The 14000-nt window shown below is 42.7% G+C and overlaps 1 protein-coding gene and 1 long non-coding RNA gene across 5 annotated transcripts in view; both read left to right on the forward strand.

Annotated features, from left to right (window-relative positions):
* The window catches only part of LOC128695938 (uncharacterized), a 101289-nt gene that overhangs the window by 60509 nt on the left and 26780 nt on the right, over positions 1–14000 (forward strand). For 2 of the 4 annotated variants that reach the window (XM_070093087.1, XM_070093089.1), the window contains 2 exons: positions 2700–2831; positions 7716–7788. In XM_070093087.1, coding sequence (XP_069949188.1) covers positions 2808–2831; positions 7716–7788 — 97 coding nt within the window. In that variant the 5' untranslated portion in view covers positions 2700–2807. The remainder of the gene's footprint in view (positions 1–2699; positions 2832–7715; positions 7789–14000) is intronic. The other 2 variants (XM_070093090.1, XM_070093091.1) reach the window with 1 other exon arrangement.
* On the forward strand, positions 7795–12949 carry LOC138853834 (uncharacterized). The gene is made up of 2 exons (XR_011393052.1): positions 7795–8846; positions 11058–12949. It is a non-coding gene; the product is annotated as an uncharacterized lncRNA (long non-coding RNA).

The raw sequence follows: 14000 nt of genomic DNA on the forward strand, positions 1-14000 counted from the left end.
ACCGTCTTGTTGCAGTAGGTTGGTAGACTGCAACCACCCAGGGAGGTACTACCGTCTTGTGGCAGTAGGTTGGTAGACAACAACTACCCAGGGAGGTACTACCATCTTGTGGCAGTGTGTTGGTAGACAGCAACCACCCAGGGAGGTACTACCGTCTTGTGGTAGTAGGTTGGTAGACAACAACCACCCAGGGAGGTACTACCGTCTTGTGGCAGTTGGCTGGTAGACAACAACCGCCTACCCAGGGAGGTACTACCGTCTTGTGGCAGTAGGTTGGTTGACAGCAACCACCCAGGGAGGTACTACCGTCTTGTGGCAGTAGGTTGGTAGACAACAACCACCCAGAGAGGTACTACCGTCTTGTGGCAGTAGGTTGGTAGACAACAACCACCCAGGGAGGTACTACCGTCTTGTGGCAGTAGGTTGGTAGACAACAACCGCCCAGGGAGCTACTACCGTCTTGTGGCAGTAGGTTGGTAGACAGCAACCACTCAGGGAGGTACTACCGTCTTGTGGCAGTAGGATGGTAGACAACAACCACCCAGGGAGGTACTACCGTCTTGTGGCAGTAGGTTGGTAGACAACAGCCACCCAGGGAGGTACTACCGTCTTGTGGCAGTAGGTTGGTAGACAACAACCACCCAGGGAGGTACTACCGTCTTGTGGCAGTAGGTTGGTAGACAGCAACCACCTAGGGAGGTACTACCGTCTTGTGGCAGTAGGTTGGTAGACAACAACCACCCAGGGAGGTACTACCGTCTTGTGGCAGTAGGTTGGTAGACAACACCCGCCCAGGAAGGTACTACCGTCTTGTGGCAGTAGGTTGGTAGACAGCAACCACTCAGGGAGGTACTACCGTCTTGTGGCAGTAGGTTGGTAGACAACAACCACCCAGGGAGGTACTACCGTCTTGTGGCAGTAGGTTGGTAGACAACAGCCACCCAGGGAGGTACTACCGTCTTGTGGCAGTAGGTTGGTAGACAGCAACCACCCAGGGAGGTACTACCGTCTTGTGGCAGTAGGTTGGTAGACAACAACCTCCCAGGGAGGTACTACCGTCTTGTGGCAGTAGGTTGGTAGACAACAACCTCCCAGGGAGGTACTACCGTCTTGTGGCAGTAGGTTGGTAGACAACCGCCCAGTGAGGTACTACCGTCTTGTGGCAGTAGGTTGGTAGACAACAACCACCCAGGGAGGTACTACCGTCTTGTGGCAGTAGGTTGGTAGACAACAACCACGCAGGGAGGTACTACCGTCTTGTAGCGGTAGGTTGGTAGACAGCAACCACCCAGGGAGGTACTACCGTCTTGTGGCGGTAGGTTGGTAGACAACAACCACCCAGGGAGGTACTACCGTCTTTGGCAGTAGGTTCGTAGACAGCAACCACCCAGGGAGGTACTACCGTCTTGTAGCAGTAGGTTGGTAGACAGCAACCACCCAGGGAGGTACTACCGTCTTGTGGCAGTAGGTTGGTAGACAGCAACCACCCAGGGAGGTACTACCGTCTTGTGGCAGTAGTTTGGTAGACAGCAACCACCCAGGGAGGTACTACCGTATTGTGGTAGTAGGTTGGTAGACAACAACCACCCTGGGAGGTACTACCGTCTTGTGGCGGTAGGTTGGTAGACAACAACCACCCAGGGAGGTACTACCGTCTTGTGGCAGTAGGTTGGTAGACAACAACCGCCCAGGGAGGTACTACCGTCTTGTGGCAGTAGGTTGGTAGACAACAACCACCCAGGGAGGTACTACCGTCTTGTGGCAGTAGGTTGGTAGACAACAACCGCCCAGGGATGTACTACCGTCTTGTGGCAGTAGGTTGGTAGACAACAACCTCCCAGGGAGGTACTACCGTCTTGTGGCAGTAGGTTGGTAGACAACAACCTCCCAGGGAGGTACTACCGTCTTGTGGCAGTAGGTTGGTAGACAACAACCACCCAGGGAGGTACTACCGTCTTGTGGCGGTAGGTTGGTAGACAACAACCACCCAGGGATGTACTACCGTCTTGTGGCAGTAGGTTGGTAGACAACAACCGCCCAGGGAGGTACTACCGTCTTGTGGCAGTAGGTTGGTAGACAACAACCGCCCAGGGATGTACTACCGTCTTGTGGCAGTAGGTTGGTAGACAACAACCTCCCAGGGAGGTACTACCGTCTTTTGGCAGTAGGTTGGTAGACAACAACCTCCCAGGGAGGTACTACCGTCTTGTGGCAGTAGGTTGGTAGACAACAACCTCTCAGGGAGGTACTACCGTCCTGCCAAGTGAGTGTAAAACTGAAATCTGTAATTGTTTTACATGATGGTAGGATTGCTGGTGTTATTTTGCTGTCTCATAAACATGTAATTTTTCAGGTACTTCTTGCTAATTCTACTTACACTTAGGTCACACTACGCATACATATACAAGCATATTATATATATATATATATATATATATATATATATATATATATATATATATATATATATATGTATGTATATATATATACTCTAATAGGTTTTATTCTTTCTTACTAGTTCTTGTTCTTGTTTATTTCCTCTTGTCTCCATCGGAAAGCGGAACAGAATTCTTTCTCCGTAAGCCATGTGTGACGTAAGAGGCGACTAACATGCCGGGAGCAAGAGCCTAGTAACCCCTACTCCTGTATATATTACTAATTCAACTCTCCTGCTGTCTCTTACCGAGGTATACCTGTAGGGTATTCCAGGACTCAACGCCCCCGCTGTCCGGCCCATTACTTGGCCTCGTGGTGGATCAGGGTCTGATGAACCAGGCTGTTACTGCTGGCCGCACGCAATCACACGTATGAAGCACAGCCTGGCTGGTCAGGTACTGACTTTAGGTGCCTGTTTAGCGCCTTCTTGAAGACAGCCAGGGGTCTATTGATAATCACCCTTATGTATGCTGGGATGCAGCTGAGCAGTGTTGGGCCTCTGACACTTATTGTGTTGTCTCTCAGCGTACTTGTGGCGCTCCAGCTTTTCATTGGGGAGATTTTGCATCGCCTGCCCAGCCTTTTGCTTTCGTAGGGAATGATTTCCATGTGAAAATGTGGGATTAGCCCCCTCTAGGATTTTCCAAGTGTATATTATGATGTATCTCTCTCGCCTTCATTCCAGGGAGTACAGGTCAAGGGACTTCAACCATTCCCAGTAATTGATGAGCTTTTCTCTGTATATTCTCCAGGTCAGCAATTTCACTTGCTTTGAAAGGGTCCGTTAGTGTACAGCAATATGTCAGCCTAGAGAGAACAATCTGAAGAGAATCATCACAAGCTTGGCATCCCTAGTATTGACGGTTCTCAGTATTCATCCTATCATTTTCCTAGCACCTGTTGTAGAGATATCGTTGTAATGTTTGAAACTGGGATTCTTCAACATTATCACTCCTTCACATTAGTTCATCGCTCTGTTGTGAGGTTAGAATTTATTTTATACTTGGATCCAGTTTTTATTTCCTCGAGTTTTCCATAGCAGAGTAATTGAAATTTGTCCTCGTTGAACTTCTTATTGTTTTCTGAGGCTCATTACAGTGGCCCGTGGCCTGGTGGGGAAAGTTCTCACTTCACAAGCTGAGAGTCCGGGTGAGAGTATTTCACACGTATGTACATTTATTAACACATGAACATCTATACATACACATATATATATGTACATATGTACATTATATATATATATATATATATATATATATATATATATATATATATATATATATATATATATATATATATATATATATATATATATATATATATATGCAAAACAACCACTGTGAATGAATAGAGAAGTTCCAAGAAATTTCGTGACTACTCACGTTATCAAGGAACAGTGAAAGTAAAGCATCAAAGGAAGGTATATAAAGGGGTAGCCCACACCTCACTATCAGATCCCACAACAACAAAAACACCTGATGCGAGACAGCAGGCCCGCCGGCCGAACTAGACAGGTCCTTCATACAACCCACCAACAACTATTCTACCCAAGAAAATTAAAAAATTATTATTTGTCCAATGTATTATTAAATTCTTCCCAAATTCTATTAATTATAAATGGATCTAATTTATATAAACCAAAGGAAATATTCATATTATTGTCAAAACTGCTTTTTATGAAACAAGATTCAATTATATTCCTGTCGACCATGGACTTGCTTGATACTACTTTCTCAACTTTTTGAAAATCAATTGGATGGTTAAAATCTCTTACATGAATAAATAGAGCATTGGAATCTTGTCCAGTTCTAATGCTATATTTATGTTGTTTTAATCTTAGTTCGAGATTTTCCAGTTTGACCATAATAAACTTTATCGCAAATTTTACAAGGAATCTTATAGTCACATCCATCAGCATTTTGGGGGGAATTCTTTATCAAAAGTTTTTTTTACTGTATCAAGATTTTTGAATACAACTTTAATATTAAAAGTCTTAAGAAGAGAAGGCATATCAACCAAGTTTTCATGGTAAGGGAGAACCAACATATTTTTAGTTGAATAAGGCTGGTTATCCCTTTTTGGATTGTAAAAAGTATTTCTAGCAACTTTAAAAGATTTATCAATTACATTTCTTGGGTATTTCAAATCATTACCAATTTCATAAATTTTGGATATTTCCTCATCTATGAACTCTGGACTACAAATTCGTAAAGCTCTCAAAAACATTGATGAGAAAGCAGACAGTTTGACTCTATCTTGATGGGAAAATAATAGTGGACATAGGAACAGTTATTTGTAGGTTTTCTGTAAATTTTAAATTTGAATTCATTATTTCCCTTAATAATTAAAACATCTAGAAAAGGCAATGAGTTATTTTCTTCAAATTCAACAGTAAAATTTATAGAATGGGCTAAGCTATTTAATTTGCCAAGGAAATGGTGTATATCTACATTTTTGGGCATAAGACACAAAATATCATCAACATATCTGAACCATTTAGCTCTATTAGGGAGGATTGTGTTAAGCAGCCTTGTTTCAAAAAATTCCATGTATAGGTTACTAAGAACCGATGAAAGAGGATTTCCCATTGCCATACCAAACTTCTGAGTGTAAAACTTATCATTAAATACAAATTTTGCATCAACAATGCAAAGTTTAATAAGTTTAATGATAGTAGGAACTGGCAATGGTAAATCATAATTAACGAGTTCTTCAGATAAGAAACTTAATAAATCATCAACAGGAACTTTCGTAAACAAGGAAGTAACATCAAAACTAACCAGGTTAAAATCATTTGAGTCAGTCAAGGAGCTTAATTTATGAACTAAATCTATGTTGTTTTTAACATTAAAGTTAGAAATTTTGCCAACAATAGGGCTCAAAATATCAAAATTTCTAACTTTAATGTTAAAAACAACATAGATTTAGTTGATAAATTAAGCTCCTTGACTGACTTAAATGATTTTAACCTGGTTAGTTTTGATGTTACTTCCTTGTTTACGAAAGTTCCTGTTGATGATTTATTAAGTTTCTTATCTGAAGAACTCGTTAACTATGATTTACCATTGCCAGTTCCTACTATCATTAAAGTTATTAAACTTTGCATTGTTGATGCAAAATTTGTATTTAATGATAAGTTTTACACTCAGAAGTTTGGTATGGCAATGGGAAATCCTCTTTCACCTGTTCTTAGTAACCTATACATGGAATTTTTTGAAACAAGGCTGCTTAACACAATCCTCCCTAATAAAGCTAAATGGTTCAGATATGTTGATGATATTTTGTGTCTTATGCCCAAAAATGTAGATATACACCATTTCCTTGGCAAATTAAATAGCTTAGCCCATTCTATAAATTTTACTGTTGAATTTGAAGAAAATAACTCATTGCTTTTTCTAGATGTTTTAATTATTAAGGGTAATAATGAATTCAAATTTAAAATTTACAGAAAACCTACAAATAACTGTTCCTATGTCCACTATTATTCATCCCATCAAGATAGAGTTAAACTGTCTGTTTTCTCATCAATGTTTTTGAGAGCTTTACGAATTTGTAGTCCAGAGTTCATAGATGAGGAAATATCCAAAATTTATGAAATAGGTAATGATTTGAAATACCCAAGAAATGTAATTGATAAATCTTTTAAAGTTGCTAGAAATACTTTTTACAATCCAAAAAGGGACAACCAGCCTTATTCAACTAAAAATATGTTGGTTCTCCCTTACCATGAAAACTTGGTTGATGTGCCTTCTCTTCTTAAGACTTTTAATATTAAAGTTGTATTCAAAAATCTTGATACAGTAAAAAAACTTTTGATAAAGAATTCCCCCCAAAATGATGATGGGTGTATCTATAAGATTCCTTATAAAATTTGTGATAAAGTTTATTACGGTCAAACTGGTAAAAATCTCGAACTAAGATTAAAACAACATAAATATAGCATTAGAACTGGACAAGATTCCAATGCTCTATTTATTCATGTAAGAGATTTTAACCATCCAATTGATTTTCAAAAAGTTGAGAAAGTAGTATCAAGCAAGTCCATTGTCAACAGGAATATAATTGAATCTTGTTTCATAAAAAGCAGTTTTGACAATAATATGAATATTTCCTTTGGTTTATATAAATTAGATCCATTTATAATTAATAGAATTTGGGAAGTATTTAATAACACATTGGACAAATAATAATTTTTTAATTTTCTTGGGTAGAATAGTTTGTTGGTGGGTTGTATGAAGGACCTGTCTAGTTCGGCCGGCGGGCCTGCTGTCTCGCGTCACGTGTTTTTGTTGTTGTGGGATCTGATAGTGAGGTGTGGGCTACCCCTTTATATACCTTCCTTTGATGCTTTACTTTCACTGTTCCTTAATAATGTGAGTAGTCACGAAATCGCTTGGAACTTCTCTATTCATTCACAGTGGTTGTTTCGCATATTCTGAAATCACCTGTTTACTGTGATCTTATTGCATATATATATATATATATATATATATATATATATATATATATATATATATATATATATATATATATATATATATATATATATATATATATATATATATGCATGTACACATATGCACACATAAAGAACACAAACATACATATTTTCTGTTTCCATACAACTTAATGATCACTAATATTGTAATGAGGACTGGCAAATGTAAGGTGGACAATGAAGATACAATTCATGTTGTTTCCTCAGCTCTGCTGGAATGAAACTGTTAACGCTACCGTAGATGAACGCTTGTTCATGGAGGTACATGACGTTGGGGTTATGGGTTATACCAGGGATACCTTTCTCGGCTCACTGAAATACATAGGGCTTGGGTAATGGGATACGTGGGAAACCTTTCTCGGATCACTCAACGGCCCAAGCGCATCTAGTTAAGTGTCACCTGATTCCCTGTTAGTACAGTTCCAGGAGGTCTGTGTTAAACTTATGCACATTGTAATATTTCCATATTGTAATTTGAGTCAATTTACTATTTACTATACATAACAACAGAAGTACAACTTTAACAAACCACGATGTACTTGTCTAGTATTAAATAGTCTGTAAACCATTATATTTAGTCTGCCTGTAATGCCAAGGCATGATAGTGGCTCTTTGCACTGCAAATTATATTAATGCTATTACACACTATGAACTATCTATGTAAATACTACTCCCTACAACATGTCAGTCTCATTTTAAACTTGCAAAGAAATAAAATTTTGAATTTGAATTTCAGTCTGAATGCTAATTTGATGATAAAAATATTTTCTTTTCATTGCAGATGTTGTTTCATGTGTTGCTGATGGTTGCTGCCTGCGAAATACATCTCCTTCAAGCTACCTCCAAGCATATTAGTACGTGTTAGTTTGCCGAGACTGAATGGCTAAAAGCTTAGTTCCAAAATCTACCTACCATTACGGGTGAAATTATAAAATACAGTCTCACACTTAACGCCTGCAATGCATTTGAACCAGTCTGTAAATAGAAAAAAATCAGCATAGGTGTCAAGAATGTCTCAATTAATAAATTATGATCCATCTCAGGGAACACTGGGATTGACCCCATTAAAATGTAATATCTCCCACTGTTCAACTGTGTTAAACTCAGTAAGGTTAACTTGGTATTCGAGGTAGCAGATAGATAAGGATAGCATTCGGTGACTGGGAGGAGAAGCCTCGCTAACCAGTGTATATAAGTGCGGAATTATGGAAGCGAAATACCTGACATAAGCGCTAAAACACTAGTATCAGTAGTCGTAACTCCAGCTAAGGTTTCCTAGTAATACACGAGAGTCATGGAAATGGAGTGAACTGAGAAATCTTTGCATCAAGACGATCACATGAAACATGAGCTGTTTCAACATCTTAGTTGTGCAGTTGTAACACAAGAATGCACCTCGCATCTTTTGTTAAGGATCAGCCTTACTTGGGCGAACCTTTTCAAGGGGGGTTTTCATGTGGGGAAAAGGCTCTTGATCTAAGGAATTAGACCTTTTAGTCTTCTTCTTAGACCAAACTTAAATGTCGTCCCCCCCAGTCTCGTCCCAACCCCATCTTTAACATCCCACCTCCTTTACTCATCCCTTCCCTCCCTTCTCCTCCCTTGCCTACGTTCGGCCTTTGGGGCTCTCGGAAATAATAGCTCCTGGGTCGAGGAAAGAAAATCTTTACCCGTCCTATCCTGTCGAGGCTCTCGATGGTAGTAGTGTTTGCCGTGGAATCTGGATCATTTAGGGATGTGCTGATCCGTCCTCCAGAGTTTAGATATCCTCAAAGTGGAGGCTGTCGATTCCGGCAGGTGGTAGCTGAAGGAGGTACGTCTTGCGGTGGGCGGATTCGACTTCTCTTTTGTCTGCAGAGGTAGCTTGGTGGATGTGAGGTTACCCTGGACTGACGGTTTACTCGCATAAAAGGTAGGGCAGGGCACTGACCCCATATATCATGAGTGCTAATTATGTAAAGTTGTGATAGAACCTAACGTATCCCGTGTATAAACAGGGACCTCATCTTTGACCTATGTGATGAAGGGTTTTGAAAACCGACAAGTTGAAGAATTCAGACACTTATACAACATATGGGAATCTTTATTGAAGAAACGAAATGACATATATGCCAAGGATGGGGTTCACTTATCCAGGGCAGGTGTGGGTGTGGCATGCAAAGAGTACGTAACCTTTATTCGGCGCATGTACACACCCTCATTTACAGGCTATCTCCCCCAACCAGCGAACCAGGTAACTAAGATGTTAGGTAAGACACATATGCAACAGTTAGGTATCTTTATTTCGAAACGTTTCGCCTACACAGTAGGCTTCTTCAGTCGAGTACAGAAAAGTTGATAGAAGCAGAAGATACTTGAAGACGATGTAATCAGTCCATCACCCTTAAAGTTTTGAGGTGGTCAGTCCCTCAGTCTGGAGAAGAGCATTGTTCCGTTGTCTGAAACAATATGAAGTTGAAGTGACAGAATGGGGCTTTATATAGTGCCAGGAGGTGAGACGTAGGTTGCATTGGGAGGGCAGGTCCCTCTCAAACCCAGCCGTTCTCACTAGTAGAGGTTGTCGAAGTTGATGGTCTGTACCAAGATACCCTTGTGTTGCAGTGTCTGACAGAATGAACATTAAAATGGTATAAAATACCGACAGATTGTTAGGTAAGACACATATGCAACAGTTAGGTATCTTTATTTCGAAACGTTTCGCCTAACAATCTGTCGGTATTTTATAACATTTTAATGTTCATTCTGTCAGACACTGCAACACAAGGGTATCTTGGTACAGACCATCAACTTCGACAACCTCTACTAGTGAGAACGGCTGGGTTTGAGAGGGACCTGCCCTCCCAATGCAACCTACGTCTCACCTCCTGGCACTATATAAAGCCCCATTCTGTCACTTCAACTTCATATTGTTTCAGACAACGGAACAATGCTCTTCTCCAGACTGAGGGACTGACCACCTCAAAACTTTAAGGGTGATGGACTGATTACATCGTCTTCAAGTATCTTCTGCTTCTATCAACTTTTCTGTACTCGACTGAAGAAGCCTACTGTGTAGGCGAAACGTTTCGAAATAAAGATACCTAACTGTTGCATATGTGTCTTACCTAACAGCATATGGGAATCTTTATTCAGGAAACGTTTCGCCACACAGTGGCTTCATCAGTCCAATACAAAGAGGAAGGCGTAAGGAGAGGAGGAGAATGAGGTAATCAGTCCCTCAACCTGGAGTCGATGTGTTCAGTCCATCAATCTTGTAGAATGTACAGCATAGGGCTGAACACATCGACTCCAGGTTGAGGGACTGATTACCTCATTCTCCTCCTCTCCTTACGCCTTCCTCTTTGTATTGGACTGATGAAGCCACTGTGTGGCGAAACGTTTCCTGAATAAAGATTCTCATATGCTGCACAAGTGTCTCAATCTTCAACTTGTCGGTTTTTCAAACCATTCATCACATTTCTTGGGTAGCTTTAGGTAGACGTCGTTTTGATAAGGACCTGCCTCGTATGGGCCAGTAGGCCTTCTGCAGTGTTCCTACATTCTTATGTTCTATGTTCTTATATAGGCCCAGAGTGACTTGTGGAATTATGAGAGTATTAGGTATTCGAAGGATGACATTTTCTGGTGACCTAGAATGTTTCAAAATTCCTACATGTCTCTATAACATTTGATAAGGAATAATTATCTTTGTTACCAATTACTGGTATGTATCTTATGAGGTTCATCCAGGTAATTTTAATATTCCACACTGATGAATGTAGTGACAGAAAGGGAGGAGAATGATTTTTCATTTCTTTTGCTAACACTCATGTAAATGTAAATAACTATTTTTACCTTATTCCTATGTACGAATGGTATATAATACCGACAAGATGAGATTAAGACACATGTGCAACATCTGGGTATCTTTATTGTAAAGATACCCAGATGTTGCACATGTGTCTTAATCTCACCTTATTCCTAGCACACATCCTTTATAATATAATAATAAGGTATTAAAAGGACCCCAATAGAAATAAGTCACTGTGTCTGACTTTTTTTGGTTATCCTAGGTTCTCTACACATATGCTGCTAAGTATGATAATCTGTGTAACTGTATTTGTCTTCTTCTGTTGGGTTTCAGTGCCACTGAGAGCATATGCCGTATCGAGCCCAGCCGTCCAGTGCTAGGAGAGGGGACCTCGACCAAAGTGGAAGAATGTTTTGACTAGTAACTGCGTATTATATGTCCCTGATAAACCCTGAAGCCAGCAGGAAGGAGCAAGTACAGGCCAATATCTTCTGACTGTCCAGAGGGCGAAACCCCTCCCTGTTGAGAAGGAGAGGTAGAGTGAAAGTGTGCACCCCAAGCGTGTGCAAGGCCTCACCGAGAGTAGTCCGTGCAGAGTGGTAATGTGGGCACCATAGCAGGAAGTGTTCCACCGTCTCAGGCTGTGAGGGACACCATGGGCAGTATGGAGAGTCCGCCATCCAAAGGTGGTACAAATAAGCCGCCATTCGCTAGTGCCTGACTCAAAGGCGAGTCAGTGCAACATCCACCAAGCAGTTGGGATGGCGAGCCCAAGGGCAGAGGCCATTAAAAGATCAGACAGAATCCAACGCCGAAGAAGAGAAAGAGTGTGCCAGGCCCTCCTGCCACTGATGGCAGATTCCCTTCCAAACAGCCCTTGTGAAATCACTGTGGCCCAGGGCAAGAGGGGTAATAGTAGGAAGTGTGTGCATGAGGGAGGCCGCTCGATCTGCCACTTCATTGCTCTGGATTCCAACATGGGCGGGTACCCACTGAAGGGAGATGCTCCAACCTGGGCTCCGCAAGAAATGCAGGAGGAGAGATTGCATCCAATGAACGAGGATGCGTAGTGACTGTGGATGGGCAGAGCACAAAAGTGCCAGGAAGGATTGGGAATCAGAGAAGAGAACCAATGGCTGAGGGGAAATGTGATCTAGGACAAGAGCCAGAGCCTGGTGAATGGCGAAGAGGTCCCCTGCCAGAACAGAATGAGCAGGGTCTAACTGCCAGGTTTGACACAGGGAGAGATTAGCGAAGAAGGCCGCAGAGGATGTGGAAAGGGGGGAGGTCCATGCCGAGCCATCCATGTAGATGGAAAATGAAGGGCCATATGTAACAGAGTGAAATTCTTCAAAGAGAAATGCAACTAACTGAGGGGGTTCCCTGTTCCTGTAATGCCAATCCAGGTGAATGTACCACGTCAGGTCCAGCCAGGGGGGGACCAGAGAGTGGAGAGGGGAGGGAGTCATCACAAGTGCAGGAAGTGTAAGGCAGGTCAGGGAATGCTGGGCCCTGGCCACAAAGGAAGGCTGAACCAAATGTCGGGGGACAGAGGCTGTCTTCCACATCTGTGGAGAGAGGTGGCAGGGGTGAGTACAAGGCAGAGAGGCCATATGATGGAGTCTTAAACAGTTCCTCGCTATTCTCACCAAAGAGAGAGGGACTATCCCCGATTCTGCCTCCAAGGCTGCAGTTGGGGTGGAGGGGAATGCCCTCAGCATGCTATGGATGGCTGAATTCTGGAGAACATCTAAGTGATGAAGAGAGGAGGAAGAGGCTGAGCCATATACCTCACTCACATAAGTGAGCTTGCTGCAAACCATAGCTTTACAGAACCTAAAGAGAAGGTCTCGATCTGCCCCCACTTGGTGCCAGAGATCCAGCGCATAAGTGCAGTGCGACAGGCACATGAGAAGTGGAGGGCCGCTATGTGTTTCTTCCATGTCAAGAATGGTGCATCTAAGGTGACTCTCAACCAACGCTGAGAGGAGACCAAAGGGATTGGCGTCTGATTCAATGAGACTGATGGAAGAGTGGGGAGTCGGCGTCTAGTAAAGCATTGCAGGGCACGCTGAAGTGCTTCCTGCATGGTCAGCAAAGTCAGGGCACTGCACATAAGGGCCACATCATTCACATATACCAGGGTATGCACTCCCTGGATGGAAGGGAGATCCGACGGTAAAACAAAGAAAAGGAGTGGGCTAAGAACAGATCCCTGGGGCATTTCCCGGTATACAGGATGGGGTGAGGACAAAGCGCCACCCACTGCAACTCGAAAGGTCCTTCCTTGCAAAAAGTTGCTCATCCAGCAGAGGGAAGCTCCTGTCAGCCCCATGCAGGCCAGTTTGAAAACAATCACTGTGTGTGATGCAGAATCAAATGCTCTGCATAGATCCAAAAATGCAGCCAAAAGGAACTCCTGGCACTCAAATGAAGTGTGCACGAGCTGTGTAAATTGAAGCAAAGGGTCGAGGGTGGGTCGACCTCAGAAGCCATTCTGGTTATCAGGCAGGAGGCCATGTTTTTCAGTCCACCAAGAGAGATGGGTAGCCACCAGTCATTCCAGCACCTTACCCAAGAAGGGCAGTAAAGCAATGGGCCAGTAAGAGCCCAGTTGGGTATCATCCTTGCCCGGCTTTAGAATCAGAACCAGGAGAGAGTGCTTCCACACATCAGGGAAGACACCTGTTGACCACCTGGCATTGAAAACCTGCATAGCATATGTACAAGATAGAGGCAGATGTAGTATGAATGAATAAGGTAAGCTATCCTACCCTGGAGAAGAGAGGGAAGAAAGTTGGAAAAGTGCCCGTTGCAGTTCATGGGAGCTAAAGGGAGATGCCAGCACCCGGCAGTGAACCTCAGGTACGGCAGGTGGCAAAGGGCCCCATTTGATCACCCTAGAGGATAGAGGAGGAGGAGGAGCAAACATAGGACAGAAGAAATTTGTAAATGACTCAGCCTTGTCCCTGGGTAAGAGTGGAGTTGCTCCTTCCCCCAACAGGGGAAAAGTACTTACAGAACGTGATCCCAACATAGAGTGGAAGAAACCCATGCCTGCCTGGCAGAGGTGCGAAAAGAAAGAGAAGAACAGAATAAAGCCCAAGATGCACATTTCGCTTGGAGGAGGGTTCGCCAACAAAGAGTGTCTGCCCTTCGGTAAGCCAGCTGCTGAGTCTGAGAGGGTTGGTGCCACCACCGTGCCCACGCTGTCCGACGTGCCTTCACTGCTCGGAGGCTGAGCCATATACCTCACTCACATAAGTGAGCTTGCTG

Source organism: Cherax quadricarinatus, chromosome 41, assembly GCF_038502225.1.
Source record: "Cherax quadricarinatus isolate ZL_2023a chromosome 41, ASM3850222v1, whole genome shotgun sequence".
Classification (NCBI taxonomy): domain Eukaryota; kingdom Metazoa; phylum Arthropoda; class Malacostraca; order Decapoda; family Parastacidae; genus Cherax; species Cherax quadricarinatus.